Below are 20,000 nucleotides of genomic sequence, written 5' to 3'. Positions count from 1 at the left end.
ATACTGCTTCTACTACACTACATAAACAGTTGCTTTTTCCACGCTGAATGTTCTTCAACTTTTTAAAAGAAATGAGTGTCCAACTTCATGCCTTGAACTCTTACACTGTTTATGCACCAGTTGTATACAAAAAATACTGTAACAATTTGCTTGTAAAACTGCGGGGTCAACTAAGACTAAGTGAATATTGATTATGGAGTGGGGGGAGGCACTTATAAAAAAATATTAAGGAAGGACTGTAGAGAACTTGTGACAAGTTAAACTGATTTGAAAGTGGCTCCAACACACTGTGGAAATCAATAAATAGTTTACACCTTGCTTGTTCAAACTTACCATACTTCAACTGAAAATATTCATAGACCCACACACACTTATCTAATTACAGCCATTAATTATTTGTATATGTTCAGCCTGCCTGAGACATTCCAGTGTTTTTTTGCTTTTTTTTTGGTACAAAATATCACACAAGTGATAACAGTCTACATCATTATGATTCATGAACGAAGTAAAGCTGGTAATTATAACTGAATATCAATAGATCAATTCTTTCAAAGCAGCATTTTAAAATAATGCTCAACACAATAATGTAACACAGATACAATAAAAATTTACAAGATATAATTGTTCACACACATACAATTTAAAAAAATGAGATTAAGACAAACTAGTTTCACCAAACAGGCCATGTTGGTCTGAACAGCAACTCAAATGTGTATACAATTTCAGTGACATGATTGAACATATTAGCTGGAACACCACCATTCGTTTCAAACGGCAGTTATCAAACTTAACAGCACATTTCAGGATATTTGGACACACACTGCATAGTTTGTGTTGTGACACAAAATATCTATACACAATCCAGTTATCTCTTGGGCAGCATTTCAGTTTCACACACTATTTTGAGACTCACTGATTTAGTTTTTAACTGCTCACTTGTACATATTACTTTCAGTCCCATTAGAGCCAAGGCTGCTCCAGATTGAGTATTAATGGAGTAATATATGCACAGTTTGCGAGTTAATGCAGTGAGCAGTTGATAACTTACAAGTAATGCAGTAATTATAAATAATCTTCATTTTCACCTAATAATAATTACTGTCGATTTGACTATGCACGAGACACCTGACAACTGTTTTTCAGTTACAATGGTTTGACAGTTTTTAATCCAGTCACTTTCCAGCAGAAAACTCAAAAGTTTAAAAATCACTCATTTGGGGCTAAAACAAATAAAATATAAATAAAAATTCTTTGAAAACCACAGTGTCTTCACATACACTTTTTTTTTTAACAATACAGACAAGCCTCTTGGATCCAGAAGGCCACTTTGTTCATTTTGGCAACTGAAATATCTCTAAGCTGCACTTTTCAATCAACATTGTCCTGAAAAATAAGGCGTACATATCCTGGTTGTCCAGCCAGAAGTGTTGCACAGAAAGGACATACAGCTTCAAAACTGTTTGTCCCATGTGGTATGAGAACTGATGCCCAGTACCTACACAAAGAAATACAAACTAATTTTCAGTTTAAATCATTACCACAATGAGCTATCAATAAGTGTGTGTGTGTGTGTGTGTGTGTGTGTGTGTGTGTGTGTGTGTGTGTGTGAGTGAGTAGTCTATTTGAAAATCTATGGGTTATCAAATGGGAGCAAATAAAAATCAGACATTTTTTCCAATTGTACTGGAAATATAGTAACAATGGGACATACAGAATAGTTCACATTTTTCTATCCACTGTTTAAGAAACTGGTAATTTACTGAGTGACAGATGAAGTTCCTTTTGAATTACTAAATTCATTAGCAGGAGTATACGTAATTATTTGGCAGTGTTAGAATTCTGAGATGCTTTGACAATGGTCTACACACTGTCTGCAAACTACCACTACGGATCATTTAGACTACTCTCTGATCATTCAGATTACTCTCTTCTGGGCTAAAAATGCTCTATAAAATCACAGGGTTGCTACAGAAATGATAGCACAGAATGTAAGAGTGAAAATGAGCAATATAAACACACTTGTGTGTTTCAGTGTCAGTAATATGAATCTTGTTCTACTCTACAAGGTTTTGGGACTGCAGCCAGATCATGTTGACTTGCCACAATATTCCTGCTGGTAACCATTCAGCCATCTTCATGTGTCCATCATGAGCAACGGACACCTTCAGATGGCTGAATGTTTGCCAGCCAAAATATTGTGGTAAGAAGTCAACATGATCTGGCTCCAGTGCCGAAACCTCATAGAATATTCAGTATGCCTGGTAGACTTCAAGAATCACATATAGTGAAGACAGTAGCAACCTGTTTCTTCACACCATAAAAGTGAAATTTTCACAAAAGGTAAGCTGTAAAACATACCTACCATTACATTGGTGAAATGTTCTGAATATTTTTATTGTTCCAAGCAATTTTATTATATGAATTTTCTCCTGCTGCCGCTTGGTGAGTAGATTTTTTTTATATATATTCACTGTTATTTATGGTGCACTGATCTTTCCATGGCATAAAGAAAGACCCAAATCAGTGGTTAAGTGGCCATCAGAATAATACTGGGAAGAGGTAGGAAGCATTCTGAGAAAGACGTTCATCAATTCAGTTCGAGATGAAGGTAGTCTAAGCCTTGGTGGTGGGTGAGTTTCACCTGTTCCAATTCAGGAATGTCAAACTGCCCTAACATGCGAGCTGACTGACCTTCACTCCTTCCCTACATTCCCTTCTGCTTTCCTTTCTAAAGAAAGCACTAACAGTTCTGAAAGCTAGGTAACATATTTTTCTGCTTTACATGTATTTATAGGTAGTACTGGAATTTCATCTCCTAAAGATAAGTACTGGCCATCCATTCTATCTCACTTTAATCCTATGGTTCTCTCAAGTGTGTTTTCCTTTTCATAGGAAGTTAGTACCTACCAATTAAGACATACAGACAACATATCCATGAAAAGAAAGTGCCTGAGTGACCACATGTAATATTTTTATGTCACTGGTAAAAGTGCATAACCAGATTCGTAATACATGGTTATCAAATGTATGTATAGGTTTAAGGAGAATAAATACATCAAAACTGATAGCAAAAGAGCTTTAGAAGCATCTTCTGTTCTTTGGAAATTTACATTCACAACTCCATAGATGTTAAGAGCATATGTGCACACGAGGTTACAACTCATTAATACTGTTGCTACAATGTGAAGCAATATAATTCAATGGAATCTAATGTAAGACTAAAATACATACTTGACTGTTTTCTCAGTGGCCATATGCCCACAAGGATTGAATGCAAAAGTTGGTGGGCCCGAGTCCACATAAAATGCTGGTTCAATTCCCATGCACAGCTTCACAATAGGACCAGTCTGAAAAACAACACCACTCATTACTTTTAGGATTGAGGCAAAACTGTTGGGTACACTGCACTAACATGTCATCTCTCAGAATGTAAATATCACATTAAGGAAGATACAGTAATTATAATGTGACGAGTTCTGAGGTTATTACTATTCCATTCAAACACAATGGGGGAGGGAAGCACATTACAATTCCCAATGGACTTTGTTTAATTTTCTATCTATAGAAACTATGCAGTGGTTACTGGAGACTTCCTCACTGAGAAAAGATTAAAATGGATTTCACAGACTAGCAGATACAATGCCTAGTAGCTTGCTTTCATTCTGCATCAACATTTAAGATTGGAAAAGAAAGTTATCAACTAGGTGACAATTATCTCAGTTCAATAAAGGAACAGTGCACTGATAACACATCAACAGGTGGCTATCCGGATACTCTGCAGGTAATATGGCTTGATGATAAAATCTGAAAAAACGGGAACCTACAAAATATGCTAACAAGCACCACAATGTTATTTCACACTGCCTCTATTATTCCAAGGTATCTTAAAGAAGTCACCAGCCCCTGTACACGATTAATAATAAATAGTAACTTTCAATTTTAACCTAACTCTCCCTCTGAACTGAAACCCAGTTATCAACCACTGGAACTTGTCACAGTAGTTAAAAATGCTGTATTCGCTAGGGATATTACTTCATCAGACGTAAACATCTAGAATTCTACTATCTATTTTATTATGATTAATGGAAAGTAGTTTCAGTTCAGAGCACTTCAAAAAATCCAATGATTTTGGGGGAAAAGTAAATCTTTATCAAATTCAAACAGTTTCTACCCCCATGCAGTATGTAGAGTCAATTACTACTGCTAAATATTAATGCACTGAAGTAATCTACCAGCTCTGGATTACGTTCTTGTGTAATTATGGGATCTGTCCAAAAAAATTCCATAGTTTTGTCCACAAATTTTTTCTACGCTTACTTTTTACTTATTGTGCATGGTCTCCTTAGAAATACTCTCCTCCAAAATTGATAGATCACTCCCAATGCCATTTCCACTTCCAGAGGCAGTCTTGTAGTGCCTCTTGCAGGATCACATGAAGCCCCATCTGTGAATTTTCTTTTATCTCACCTAGCATTGCAAATCTTCATCCTTTCAACAGGAATTTCAACTTTGGAAACAAATGAAGTCCACAAGGCCCACGTCTGGAGAGTACAAATGGTAAGGCAGCACAGTGATTTCATGTTTTATGCAATCGTCATGCACCAACAGAGACGAATGTGCGGGTGCATTCTCATGGTGCAAGAGCCATGAATTGTCTAGCCACATTTACAGCCATTTTCTTCACACATTTTCTCGCAGGCATTTGAACACGTCCCAATAGTACCATCAATTAACAATTTGTCCCTGTGGCATGGATTCATGATGAACTACTCCTTCAAACTCAAAGAAAACCATCATTGTGACTTTGACATATGGCCCGACCCGACCCGACGAACTCTTTTGTCTTGGAGAAACTTTCATGACCCATTATGAAGACTGAACCTTGGTCTCAACAGTATAACCGTAGACTCGCATCCCATCGTCATTTACGATTCTCTTAAGGGGGATAGGAGGTAAAAAAATCTCATTTTTCCAAAATATGCCTGCCGTCGTTGGATAAGCAGCTGAGCAGCAAGTCGTATACTCCTAGCTCACTCGTTTGTTACATAGTTTAATTCTTAATTTCTTTGCGTGTTTTTGGTACTTGCATTGTTTAATTCATAAATTTTGGGCGTATTATAGTATTTGAGAGTGTAGCATCGCGTTTTAGTACCTGAATAGTGTAATTTCGCTTAGTCTCCTTCCGCCGCCGAGCAGTGTGTCAGCAGTGCGCAAGTAGCAGCATTACTGCATTTACTAGGCAATCTTGTATTTTAATAACCGTTTAAATTTTGTCAATTTGTTTGCGCTCTCTGTAGATTAGTTCAGACGTTCTTTGCAAAACAGTTTTTAGCATGGATAGGGACTGCAACTGCTGTGTCCAGATGCAGGCTGAGTTGGCATCCCTTCGCTCCCAGCTTCAGGCAGTGTTGGCTTCAGTCACACAGCTTGAGGCTGTTGCCAATGGGCATCACTATAGGGTTCCGGATGGGGATTTGTTGGGGACGGCCAGCTCGTCCCACGCATCCCCCGATCGGACTACGACTGTGGTTGCCCGGGATACTGCCCGCATTGAGGCTGATCCCTCACCTGTGGTAGAGTGGGAGGTCGTCTCAAGGTGTGGCAGGGGGCGAAAGACATTCCGGAGGGCTGAACGGAAGGCCTCTCCAGTTTGTCTGACGAACCGGTTTCAGGCTCTGTCTCAGGCTGATACTGATCTTCGGCCTGACATGGCTGCTTGTCCTGTTCCAGAGGTTGCCCCTCAGTCTGCAAGATCCGGGCAGTCGCAGAGGGTGGGCTTACTGGTAGTTGGGAACTCCAACGTCAGGCACGTAATGGGGCCCCTTAGGGATATGGCAGCAAGAGAGGGGAAGAAAACCAATGTGCACTCCGTGTGCATACCGGGGGGAGTCATTCCAGCTGTGGAAAGGGTCCTTCCGGATGCAATGAAGGGTACAGGGTGCACCCATCTGCAGGTGGTCGCTCATGTCGGCACCAATGATGTGTGTCGCTATGGATCGGAGGAAATCCTCTTTGGCTTCCGGCGGCTATCTGATTTGGTGAAGACTGCCAGTCTCGCTAGCGGGATGAAAGCAGAACTCACCATCTGCAGCACCGTTGACAGGACTGCCGAGTGGAGGGTCTGAATCAGAGGCTGAGACGGTTCTGCGACCGTGTGGGCTGCAGATTCCTCGACTTGCGCCATAGGGTGGTGGGGTTTCGAGTTCCGCTGGATAGGTCAGGAGTCCACTACACGCAACATGCAGCTACACGGCTAGCAGGGGTTGTGTGGCGTGGGCTGGGCGGTTTTTTAGGTTAGATGGCCTTGGGCAAGTACAGAAAGGGCAACAGCCTCAACGGGTGCGGGGCAAAGTCAGGACATGCGGGGACCAAGCAGCAATCGGTATTGGAATTGTCAACTGTCGAAGCTGCGTTGCTAAAGTACCGGAACTTCAAGCGCTGATAGAAAGCACCGAAGCTGAAATCGTTATAGGTACAGAAAGCTGGCTTAAGCCAGAGATAAATTCTGCTGAAATTTTTACAAAGGTACAGACGGTGTTTAGAAAGGATAGATTGCATGCAACCGGTGGTGGAGTGTTCGTCGCTGTTAGTAGTAGTTTATCCTGTAGTGAAGTAGAAGTGGATAGTTCCTGTGAATTATTATGGGTGGAGGTTACACTAAACAACCGAACTAGGTTAATAATTGGCTCCTTTTACCGACCTCCTGACTCAGCAGCATTAGTGGCAGAACAACGGAGAGAAAATTTGGAATACATTTCACATAAATTTTCTCAGCATGTTATAGTCTTAGGTGATTTCAATTTACCAGATATAGACTGGGACACTCAGATGTTTAGAACGGGTGGTAAGGACAGAGCATCGAGTGACATTATACTGAGTGCACTATCCGAAAATTACCTCGAGCAATTCAACAGAGAACCGACGCGTGGAGATAACATCTTGGACCTACTGATAACAAACAGACCCGAACTTTTCGACTCTGTATGTACAGAACAGGGAATCAGTGATCATACGCCGTTGCAGCATCCCTGAATATGGAAGTTAATAGGAATATAAAAAAAGGGAGGAAGGTTTATCTGTTTAGCAAGAGTAATAGAAGGCAGATTTCAGACTACCTAACAAATCAAAACGAAAATTTCTGTTCCGACACTGACAATGTTGAGTGTTTATGGAAAAAGTTCAAGGCAATCGTAAAATGCGTTTTAGACAGGTACGTGCCGAGTAAAACTGTGAGGGATGGGAAAAACCCACCGTGGTACAACAACAAAGTTAGGAAACTACTGCGAAAGCAAAGAGAGCTCCACTCCAAGTTTAAACACAGCCAAAACCTCTCAGACAAACAGAAGATAAACGGTGTCAAAGTTAGCGTAAGGAGGGCTATGCGTGAAGCGTTCATTGAATTCGAAAGTGAAATTCTATGTACCGACTTGACAGAAAATCCTACGAAGTTCTGGTCTTACGTTAAATCAGTAAGTGGCTCGAAACAGCATATCCAGACACTACGGGATGATGATGGCATTGAAACAGAGGATGACACGCGTAAAGCTGAAATACTAAACACCTTTTTCCAAAGCTGTTTCACAGAGGAAGACCGCACTGTAGTTCCTTCTCTAAATCCTCGCACAAACGAAAAAATGGCTGACATCGATTTAAGTGACCAAGGAATAGAAAAGCAACTGGAATCACTCAACAGAGGAAAGTCCACTGGACCTGACGGGATACCAATTCGATTCTACACAGAGTACGCGAAAGAACTTGCCCCCCTTCTAACAGCCGTGTACCGCAAGTCTCTAGAGGAACGGAAGGTTCCAAATGATTGGAAAAGAGCACAGGTAGTCCCAGTCTTCAAGAAAGGTCGTCGAGCAGATGCGCAACACTATAGACCTATATCTCTTACGTCGATCTCTTGTAGAATTTTAGAACATGTTTTTTGCTCGCGTATCATGTCATTTTTGGAAGCCCAGAATCTACTATGTAGGAATCAACAAGGATTCCGGAAACAGCGATCGTGTGAGACTCAACTCGCCTTATTTGTTCATGAGACCCAGAAAATATTAGATACAGGCTCCCAGGTAGATGCTATTTTTCTTGACTTCCGGAAGGCGTTCGATACAGTTCCGCACTGTCGCCTGATAAACAAAGTAAGAGCCTACGGAATATCAGACTAGCTGTGTGGCTGGATTGAAGAGTATTTAGCAAATGGAACACAGCATGTTGTTCTCAATGGAGAGACGTCTACAGACGTTAAAGTAACCTCTGGCGTGCCACAGGGGAGTGTTATGGGACCATTGCTTTTCACAATATATATAAATGACTTAGTAGATAGCGTCGGAAGTTCCATGCGGCTTTTCGCAGATGATGCTGTAGTATACAGAGAAGTTGCAGCATTAGAAAATTGTAGTGAAATGCAGGAAGATCTGCAGCGGATAGGCACTTGGTGCAGGGAGTGGCAACTGACCCTTAACATAGACAAATGTAATGTATTGCGAATACATAGAAAGAAGGATCCTTTATTGTATGATTATATGATAGCGGAACAAACACTGGTAGCAGTTACTTCTGTAAAATATCTGGGAGTATGCGTGCGGAACGATTTGAAGTGGAATGATCATATAAAATTAATTGTTGGTAAGGCGGGTACCTGGTTGAGATTCATTGGGAGAGTGCTTAGAAAATGTAGTCCATCAACAAAGGAGGTGGCTTACAAAACACTCGTTCGACCTATACTTGAGTATTGCTCATCAGTGTGGGATCCGTACCAGATTGGTTTGACGGAGGAGATAGAGAAGATCCAAAGAAGAGCGGCGCGTTTCATCACAGGGTTATTTGGTAACCGTGATAGCGTTACGGAGATGTTTAATAAACTCAAGTGGCAGACTCTGCAAGAGAGGCGCTCTGCATCGCGGTGTAGCTTGCTCGCCAGGTTTCGAGAGGGTGCGTTTCCGGATGAGGTATCGAATATATTGCTTCCCCCTACTTATACCTCCCGAGGAGATCACGAATGTAAAATTAGAGAGATTAAAGTGCGCACGGAGGCTTTCAGACAGTCATTCTTCCCGCGAACCATACGCGACTGGAACAGGAAAGGGAGGTAATGACAGTGGCACTTAAAGTGCCCTCCACCACACACCGTTGGGTGGCTTGCGGAGTATCAATGTAGATGTAGATGTAGATGTAGATGTAGATTTTGTAGTGCACATCTTCCTGAATAGTTTGATGTATAAAACATATATATTTGAAATTATAAGGCATGTTATTTGGTCTTTTAAGTGTCCCAAGATGCAGCACCACACACCTCTGCACAGCATTATTCTGCTCTGCACAGCATTATTCTGTCATACGTAAGTATTTCGCTCTCTAGAATTCGAATGTTTATATTTGCAACAGAGATTGTCAAACATGAAACAAAGGACTGCTGATATCAATACTTTCTCTGCTGCTATCGACATGCATTGTTTTGATCAATGATTTTGTTTGCTCTCTCTTTTGAAAGGCCTGCAGTGTGGTGTTGTGACTTTCCAAACGATTTTCATTTGGTTTGGCAATGAGAAGGAAGACAGGGGACTTGAAAAATATGAAGCAAGCAGTTCGGGCCTTAAGCTTCCACAAAATATCTACGGACAATAGCCCTATACACAACTTGTGCCCAAAAGAAAGTGAATCACGGTGTGGCTACCAAAGGTCAATTGCTGGTGGTGAAGAATATCGTCACAGGAATTCTCTACCATCTGCTGCAATGGAAGCCATCAAACCTATATTCAGGGACCTCACAAACGAAAACTTGTAAAAGAAATGTCTTCACGGCGGTACCCAAAACCCAAATGAAAGTTTTAACCAATATATAAGGGAGAGATCACCAAAATCATTTTTGTGGGAAGAAATGGACTTGCTATTAGTGTTTATGATGCAGTTTCATGTTTTAACGATGGTGTGCAAAGCAGGAAATATGTTTTAGAGAAAATGAGAATTAAGCCCGTAGTGAACTGCATCAAAGCTTTGTATGCAATAGGCAGACAGCTTGTAGTGAAAGCAGATATATCATTTTTGGAGATGATGATAATCAAGAAGGGTGCATCAAACAAACATGAAAAGAAAGAAAACTGATTTAAAAAATGAAAAAGAACCTGCTCATGGTGCTGGACAGTTCTAAAAGAATGCCAAATACAAGCAGATACTTTTAACAGCCACTTTATGCAAAACACAAATTTCTGTGCTTAAGTACATGTAACATCAAAAATAAATATCCTATTACTTTCAAACTTGGTACGCTGATTGAGCACTAACTCCTCAATGCTAAACTCTAGAATTTTCCAACTCTATTAAAAACTGTGGTAAAAATTGAGATAATTAACTATAAAATTTAAGTTTTTTTTCTAAACATGAAGTTTAAAATGTAACAGCTCATTCATTTCCTCATAAATTAAATAAATTCTAGAGTTTCATGCACCTTTAAGTATGGTTTGTATGCTGTGCAAAGTTCATCGAAGTATCTCTCTTACTTATGAAGAAAAGTGCACCTATAGCAACAAATACAGCCAATAGTAAGTGAAAAAATGCCGAAATTTCACAGGTAAAACAAATTTATTTTTGTATGTTTTTGAACTTCCACTGCTATGAGTGTGAATCCTGAATCCTTCCTAGTCTTGCCGACAGTTTTATGAATTTATTTGTAAAAGTATAGACAGTGGAAATTAAAATATCTGTGGTGCCTCTCCTACTCCAGGTCGGCCCCCTTCACGAACATCTTGTTCTCATTCGCCCAAAAAAGCTCTTCACAGATTGTGAGGTGAAGGTCTTTCTGGTCTTGGCTCATGAGCCATAGGACAACACAATGCATTCCAAGATGCTGTGTCAGTTTTTCATGACATGATAGAACTGAGATGTTACATTCTTCTGCAACCTCACAGTCAGTCAGTCTTCAATTGGCATGCACAATTTAACTGATGTTCCTGATGTGAGTGTTGTCCATAGATGTCAAAGGGCGTCCTGAATGAGCGTCACCTCTTACTTCCGTCCAGCCATTTTTAAACCGTGTGAACCATTTGTAACAGAGTACGGCTTAAGCACTCATCACCGTAGGCTTCCTGCATCATTTGGTATGCCTCTGTAAAGGTTTCTTGCGTTTCACACGAAATTTAATGCAGACACATTGCTCCTCTAACTCTGCCATCTCAAAATTTGCAAACTGTGCAATGCAACAATCTACTCAAAATAGCACTGAACAATAACTAATAGACATACAAAAATGAAACTCCAGCAGTTAAACATTGAACACAAGACTGTGCAGGGATGCCAATCGCATTTTGCTCCAACACATAACTGACAGGTAATTATGAGTGTTCTGGAATTTTTTGAACAGACCTCGTATATGAATACCACTAGCTAATTGTTTCATTCCATGTTATGTACTTCCCACTGAATCTCCATAAAACTTTGTTGATTATATGGACTTATTACTGTATTTTAAGTTATTTTGTCAAGCACACCTCAGGAACTCTTTGATAACTAAAATACTTTCAAGTCCTCAATTGATTTGAATCTTCACAGAGCCACATACTACTACTTGATGGCTTAACAGCGCACGACTACCTGGGGAAAGTTCATTCTCGAGCCTGGAGGAAAAAAATTATTAAGTAGTAGCACTGTGGATCACACATTGCAGTATCTATGTTATATACTGGTGTCTGAACATAGTAAGCTAGCTGCACAGTGCGCAAATCAGACTGTTGAGCTACTGTTTTCCCACTCTGCTGTCAGGGTCATTCCATGTCAAGTCATCCAGCCATGACAACCATTATCTAATTGTCAACTGAGATTTTGTGTACTGCTTTTGTATCTAATATCATGAACTTTAGCCAATTTTTAATGCTTTATATACATTCTGTTGGTAGAATTTGCTAAAAGATTGATGCAATGCATTACTTCAAAGCAAACTGTAAAAATTTGAAAATTTGCTGCAGTTTTTAAACAAAAAATAGTACGCTGACAGTTTTTTCCCTGAATATCCTTTTGGACATGTGGTTTCTAAAAGCATGTCAGAATTGTCCAATTAAATTTTTGTAAATTAATTTTATTGTTAAATTAGAATAAAAAAAAATATTTTTGACAGTTGCCGGGTTGCTTAGAGGAAGCCTTCTTGGTTACCCAAGCCTGCCAACCCAAAGTTTGGTGCAGATTTATTGATGATATCTTCATGATCTGGACCCACAGTGAAGAAGAACTCCAGAATTTCCTCTCCAACCTCAACTCCTTTGGTTCCATCAGATTCATCTGGTCCTACTCCAAATCCCATGCCACTTTCCTTGACGTTGACCTCCACCTGTCCAATGGCCAGCTTCACACGTCCGTCCACATCTAACCCACCAACAAACAACAGTACCTCCATTATGACAGCTGCCACCCATTCCACATCAAACGGACCCTTCCCTACAGCCTAGGTCTTCGTGGTAAACAAATCTGCTCCAGTCCGGCAGCCCTGAACCATTACACCAACAACCTGAAAACAGCTTTCGCATCCCGCAACTACCCTCCCGACCTGATACAGAAGCAAATAACCAGAGCCACTTCCTCATCCCCTCAAACCCAGAACCTCCCACAGAAGAACCCCAAAAGTGCCCCACTTGTGACAGGATACTTTCCGGGACTGGATCAGACTCTGGATGTGGCTCTCCAGCAGGGATACGACTTCCTCAAATCCTGCCCTGAAATGAGATCCATCCTTCATGAAATCCTCCCCACTCCACCAAGAGTGTCTTTCCGCCGTTCACCTAACATTCGTAACCTCTTAGTTCATCCCTATGAAATCCCCAAACCACCTTCCCTACCCTCTGGCTCCTACCCTTGTAATCGCCCCCGGTGTAAAACCTGTCCCATGCACCCTCCCACCACCACCACCTACTCCAGTCCTGTAACCCGGAGGGTTTACAGGATCAAAGGCAGAGCCACGTGTGAAAGCACCCACGTGATTTACCAACTGACCTACCTACCGTATTTACTCGAATCTAAGCCGCACTTTTTTTTCCGGTTTTTGTAGTCCAAAAAACCGCCTGCGGCTTAGAATCGAGTGCAAAGTAAGCGGAAGTTCTGAAAAATGTTGGTAGGTGCCGCCACAACTAACTTCTGTCGTCAAATATATGTAGCGCTACGCAGGCATGCTTCGCAGGCACAAAGACAAATACTGGCACCAAAACCTCTGCGTCAGTAAATAAATAAAAAGAAGGTGGAAGACGAGCTTTTTTTTCTCCGCCCCGAGTTTCGACCACTGCATTTTCATACATTATCCAACGAAGTAAATACAAATTCCGTATTGTTCCTCTTCAAACGTAGCAGTATTTCAATGTACTACGAAAATCCGACTGGCAAGACTGTTTGGGATATTTGTCAATATGGCTAACTCTGCTTTCTGAATTTTTTCCTAACTGTGAGAAGAAATGGTTGCTAATAGGAACTTTTATGAATTGTGAATCACATGCAGTATTCTCTTCACCATAAGAATAATACGAATATAAACATTTTGCCATGTATTCTTTCGTGTTTGCTGCTATCTCATTTAAATCCTGTCCGCCTAATAAACTACGAAACTAGAGTGAGACAACAGCAGACGCGGAAGAATATACATACCATGTCATGTTTATATTCGTATTATTCTTATGCCTAATAGTGATACAGTCAAAAATGAAGCGCGGCAATTGACTAGATTTTTAAATCTAAGATGACTCTAATTTCTATGCACAATGTAAGGTACCAAAGAGGCGTCTGCAAAGATTTTCAAACGGAAAAATTTTTCGCTAAATTCTCGTTCAGAACATTTTCTATCATACGCAGTCTATTATTTGATTCTTGTTGATCATTATCAAAGAAAGCAGCAGTGTAAGTAGCAACGAATACCAGTCTCATGCCATTGTTTCGCTAATGAGACGATTCCTCTCTTTGTTTTTTTTTTTTAACTGTAAGCGGCGGTAGCGTGCACAAAAGCAAGCCATACCGCGAGCGGCGACAGGCCGTAAACCCTCATTTTCAGAATGCGACAAACAATGCATGACACAGTACAGTAATGCATTTTCAGCTTTGAGTGACGGAAACACCTATAACAAAGAGAACTGCACTTGTCAGATCAAAGAAAAATAAGCAATCAAATCAAACCAGACGAAGCACGGGAAAAAGGAAGGGTACCCGTATAAATACGGACGGAGCGCCTGACGCATAATGACGGCTACCTGGTAAAGCTTAACTGCTAAGCTTACGACTCGAACCAAACTACTACAGCTGTATCGTCATTCATTCAACCTAAATTGTGTCTAATATTACAATGGACCAAGTTTGTTTCGATTTGGAAGTGCGGCCTAAAACTTCTCTCTCCCCTTGAATTTCGAGTCTCAGATTTCAGGTGCGGCTTAGATTCGGGAAAACTTTTTTTCCTCGATTTCGAGTCTCATTTTTCAGGTGCGGCTTAGATTCGAGTGCGGCTTAAATTCGAGTAAATACGGTACACTGTGAAGCTTTCTATGTGGGAATGACCAGCAACAAACTGTCCATTCGCATGAATGGACACAGGCAGACAGTGTGTGTTGGTAACGAGGATCACCCTGTGGCTAAACATGCCTTGGTGCACGGCCAGCACATCTTGGCACAGTGTTACACCGTCCGAGTTATCTGGATACTTCCCACTAACACCAACCTATCCGAACTTCGGAGATGGGAACTTGCTCTTCAATATATCCTCTCTTCCAGTTATCCACCAGGCCTCAATCTCCGCTAATTTCAAGTTGCCGCCACTTGTACCTCACCTGTCATTCAACAACATCTTTGCCTCTGCACTTCTGCCTCGACTGATATCTCTGCCCAAACTCTTTGTCTTTAAATACGTCTGCTTGTGTGTGTGTGTGTGCGCGCGCGCGAGTGTGTGCCCGTCCTTTTTTCCTTTTTCCCCCCTAGGGCGAGTCTTTCTGCTCCCGGGATTGGGGTGGCACCTTGCCCTCCCCCTTAAAACCCACATCCTTTCGTCTTTCCCTCTTTCCTGATGGGGCGGCAGTTTGTTGCGAAGGCTTGAATTTTGTGTGTCTGTCGACCTGCCGGCGCTTTCATCTGGTGGGTCGCATCATCTTTGTTTATATATATATATGAATTAATAGAGGGAAACATTCCACATGGGAAAAATATATCTGGGAGCAAGGATGATGTGACTTGCCAAACGGGGACGCTGGCACGTCGATTCGATAGACACACGGGCAGGCACAGGCATGCACACGGGATTCAAGCTTTCGCAACGGACTGTTGCCTCATCGGGGGTGAGGAAGGGGGGAGGGAGGGACGAGGGGAGGTGGGTTTTTGGGGGAGAGGGTGGGGAGTCGTTCCAGTCCCGGGAGCGGAGGGACTTGCCTTAGGGGGAAAAAGGGACGGGTGTGCACTCGCACACACACGCGTATCCATCCACACATGTACAGACGCAGGCGGACGTATTTGAAGACAAAGAGTTTGGCCCAAACTCTTTGTCTTTAAATATGTCTGCTTGTGTTTGTATATGTGTGGATGGATATGTGTGGGTGTGTGCGCGCGAGCGCGAGTGTATACCCGTCCTTTTTTCCCCCTAAGGTAAGTCTTTCCGCTCCCGGGATTGAAATGACTCCTTACCCTCTCCCTTAAAACCCACTTCCTTTCGTCTTTCCCTCTCCTTCCCTCTTTCCTGATGAGGCAACAGTTTGTTGCGAAAGCTTGAATTTTGTGTGTATGTTTGTGTTTGTTTGTGTGTCTGTCGACCTGCCAGCACTTTCATTTGGTAAGTCACATCATATTTGGGAAAAAGAGTATTTACCTGACTACGAGTCATATTATGGCACCAAATACAGGGTTAGACTAAATGATTCATAGGGTTTCAAAGCAAGATTTAGTGACAAGTGTATGATATACAAAGAAGGACAATGCATGAAAAGATACACTCACTAAGTTTAAAAAGCTCACCTTGTAGATCACGTGCACAGTAGATGGCAGGCCTGCGACAGTACTCTACAAGATGGTGGCATTGCAAAAGAAGACTTTAGGTGTCAGAATATGTGAAGTACTTGATGGTTATGAGCATTCAGCAGTCATTCATATACAAATAACGAAAAGCTGCACCTGGTCATTGCGGGATTTTGCATTGGTTTCACCAATTTCGTGATGCTTGTTTGTGCAAAGGCAAAAGCATACGGTGACCGCTTCTCTCAAGAGAAACTGGGAAGCGTGAGAGAGAGAGCTTTGTGCTCAGCGCACAGAAATCAATCATCTGCACAAGCCACTGATAGGGCATTCTACAGAAAACAGCCTGGAATATTTTGCGGTGGTAATATTTTCCGGGGGCATTTGTATTTCGAATCCTACTGTTTACAACCGTTGCAACACCAGACTCCAGATGATTATACCAACTGATTGGAATTTTGTGCCGGAATGCAGTAAGCTATGGAAGATGATGACGTTACAGCGCCACTGATATTCGACAATGAGGTGACTTTCCACCCGTCAGGAAACATGAATAATCATAATAAGTGATTGTGGGATACAGAACTGCCCCATGTTCATGTGGAGTTGGAAAGGTATTTACCAAAAATGAATGTCATTTGTGCCATATCCAAAACAAAGAGGCATAGCACCTTTTTTCTTCAGCAAGCAAATGGTGACAGATTCTGTGTACTTGGGTATGTTGTGTTTCTTCCCACAACTGGCTGCTGACTGCTTGACTTTTGTATTTCAATACAGCTGGGCTCCACTCCACTTGAGCACAACTGTCCACTCCTTTCTAAACAGAGAACTGCCACATCACTGGAGAGGGCGTACCGATCCTGATTATGTTTCTCTGTTGGCACCCAGGTTGTCAAATCCCACACCATGTAATTTCTTCCTGCAGAGTTATGTTAAGGACATAGTTAACGTAACCCCCAATGCCAACAATGCTGCAGGAACGCATCACTGCTGCTGTGACAGACATTGATGGAAACATGCTATGAATACACGGATGAAAGTGATTTGCAGTCTGGATGTATGCCAAGTGACCAAGGGTGCACACACTGAACATAAATAAAATGTATAAGAAATCTTAAGAGTATATCCTTTTGTCTATCACCCATCTTTGTAAACCTTATACTTGTAAATAAGCAGTACTCTCAAACCTGATGATTCATTTAGGCTAACCCCGTATAAGCTGACAAAAACTACTCCTGGTCATTACACAGCACTAGTTTCAAATAACTGTTACATCCATCAGTATCTCGAAGAGAAAGCCATCATCTTTTGGATTGTGTTGATTGCTCCAGAAGGGCATGTCGAAGGTTTATTTGTTAAATAAAGGGTTTCAGCATTTCTGCCTCAGATTCTTGAATACAACTTCGAAAACTGCCAAGATGATTCAAATCAATCAGCGGTGTGTTCATAATTACCACCAGCTTGAAAGCTGGTAATGTAGGGTTACCTATGCTGCAAGTAATACTGCTGCTACTTTCACCTGAGCAATGACAAATATTTACTTTTTAATATTATGAAGTGTTCGCAATTGCTATGTTTCACTATAATCACAGATATGCATTTATTTCATTCTTTCACGTGGAGCTACCTGGAATCATGACATCAGGGTACTATCTTTTCGATGTGGTGTGTATCTTCAAGGAGACAGACGAGTCATCCTCACCTATTAATAGATGGCCAACAACCATGAGAATATTGCAGCTGCATTGTGAAGATAGCCCTGTTAGTTACTATAATAAAAAACATTTGAAGTATTAACCATTGTAGTCAAACTCTGTCACAGATGTAAAAAGAAAGTTTAGTCTTAACCATTTCTCAGGTACTTAGCCATGTGGCATTGCCCAAAAGATGCGATATTTCGTCAAGGTGATTTCTTGCCATCTTCAGGCATACCTGAATACTGACTGATATCTACCGCTGGGTGCTGTCTTTATATCCTCTCCTCCCCTCCTACAGCCTCCAGACGGTTGCCTCCAGGCGTAGACCTGGTGCGGTGGTGGGTGGAAGCATGTCAGGAGTTCATCCAGGGTCTTCACTCAGAGCAGCAGCCAGCACTGGGCATGGATTTATGCTGGCGTGACAACAATGCATCCTCATCTTCTTCAGTTGTCACAACGAGAGAGGATTTTCAAATAGACTGCCACTGTGCTTTGATCAAGCTCAAAGCCTGGTGCCATGCCTTGCTCAACTGTAAGCTGCTGTCTTTATTTATTAGTCTGTCACTTGTCTGATCTCTACAGTTTCTTTGAGAATACAATCCCAGAATATGTTCAACTGTTGGAACAACTTGGTGTTACCGTAATTCACAATACATCTATAATAGATGCAGTGCTCTGCCACACCGGACTTTGTTGGCTGTATGTTGTCTGTGTGGCATTTATGCTCAGTGCATCTTTCCTATACAGACCAGATAGTCTGGCCTGTGTGTATTTTTCCATATTGGCAATGGTTGCAGTAGACACACTGTTTCTGGAGTCTACATTATCCTTTACTGATCCCAATAAGGCTTTTGTCTTGGCTGATAAACTTGACATTGTACTTCGGAGTATTCTTCCGATTTCTGTTGATGTGCTCCTGATGTATGGAATAATCATCATCGCAAACAGTTTATCCTCATCCTCAGGAGGGCTGTCATCTCTGCTTCTTGAGCCTTAAGGCTCATGTCTGGTAGTAGTTTTAACCATTTGTATGGAACACGGCTTGTAAGTGCTGTAATCCAGCTGCTGGACTGTCACAGTCCAAGATTTCACGTGCTCTGTGCACTACTGTGCTTGGGAAACCATGTTGTGAAATAGCACGACAGCAGGAGCCATCCAAGTATAAATCGCGTATGCCAGTTTACGGTATGACACTGTGTCCTAGCATCCTATCTGGTCTTCGCTAGATGAGCACATCCTGAAACGGAAGTTTATCTTTTCTTCCATCTCCATCATGAATTTTGTGTGTGGTGCAGTGAATTCAGATGTTACAGATAGACTTGTAGGTGATGAAGTCCATATGATCATAATTCAAATGTACTGTCTATGTGGTGAAAAATGCATGACAGCTTGTAGACTGCAGATTCCAGAGCTGCTTCTTCATATGGCCTCCATAAACCTATTGGCCACCACTCATGATAACGGGTATCCTATCGCTACACTGTTTGCTCGAAGAAATTTCTGTACGACAGAAGGTAGTTTGACGTAAGCACAAATTCAAACAGTTTTGTTAGTGCTAGTCCAAACTTTTCCCCTCTGAGGCCCAGGGAGTCTCTTAGAGGTATCCCTGTAAAGAGAGATACTATGTCAGGGTCCACCAGGACATCATCTTGGCCCAATGTGAAGTTTTACAGCTGCTGGACAAAATGCGCCAAATTTCATACGTGATGCTGCCATTTGCCCACAAATAAGATGAACATTGCTGTTGGATGTTTTGTTAATTCATCTGTTGATGTGTCTCAGAATCTTGCAGTTTGTCAGCAGGTGGCTGACTGCCATGCTCTGTTGACTTGAGACCAGGTAACTTCACCTATCAACTCCCACCAGTCGGTCAGTAGGGAGTTGAGGTGGAGTGAGACAAATTCTGTCGAAGTCTCATCGAGTCTGGATCGAGTGTACTGGATCCTCTCCCTGAACACGGCCAGCCTGGCACTTCTGGTGATACGGTTGGATGCTGGTGTTCTGATGTGATAACCTACATTCCGTTCGAAAGAGTGTCCAGATTCTTAATTTTGCTTTGTATCTCCTCACCACCAAGCTAGTATTGTGTGTGATTTTAGGTTTTCCCAATTTAGAAAATCTTTAATATTTCTTGAATATTTAACCAGGTGTCATCGTACACTTCTTGCCACCTTCAGGCATTGCTGGTGAGGTCATGCCTTTTGGATGGTGTCGTCCTGCTGAATACTCAAGAAATAGTCAAGACTTTGCTATACCAGGAAAACGTAAAATCATATGAGAAAGTTTAGTGTTTGTCTGACTGTCGCAGCAAGCAGTTCATTGTACATTGTATTAATACCAACGAACAGA

General features: G+C 41.6%; 1 protein-coding gene across 4 annotated transcripts in view; it reads right to left on the bottom strand.

Annotated features, from left to right (window-relative positions):
• Positions 1–596: 596 nt before the first annotated feature.
• LOC124612940 (protein pellino) overlaps positions 597–20,000 on the bottom strand; it is a 440,385-nt gene continuing 420,981 nt past the window's right edge. For all 4 annotated transcript variants that reach the window (XM_047141442.1, XM_047141441.1, XM_047141443.1 and 1 more), the window contains 2 exons: positions 3,232–3,347; positions 597–1,495 (listed from right to left, as the gene is read on the bottom strand). In XM_047141442.1, coding sequence (XP_046997398.1) covers positions 1,369–1,495; positions 3,232–3,347 — 243 coding nt within the window. In that variant the 3' untranslated portion in view covers positions 597–1,368. The remainder of the gene's footprint in view (positions 1,496–3,231; positions 3,348–20,000) is intronic.

Source organism: Schistocerca americana, chromosome 4 (assembly GCF_021461395.2).
Source record: "Schistocerca americana isolate TAMUIC-IGC-003095 chromosome 4, iqSchAmer2.1, whole genome shotgun sequence".
NCBI lineage: Eukaryota > Metazoa > Arthropoda > Insecta > Orthoptera > Acrididae > Schistocerca > Schistocerca americana.
The sequence above is the reverse complement of the archived record's forward strand: the minus strand, read 5'-3'. Positions and strand labels throughout refer to the sequence as shown.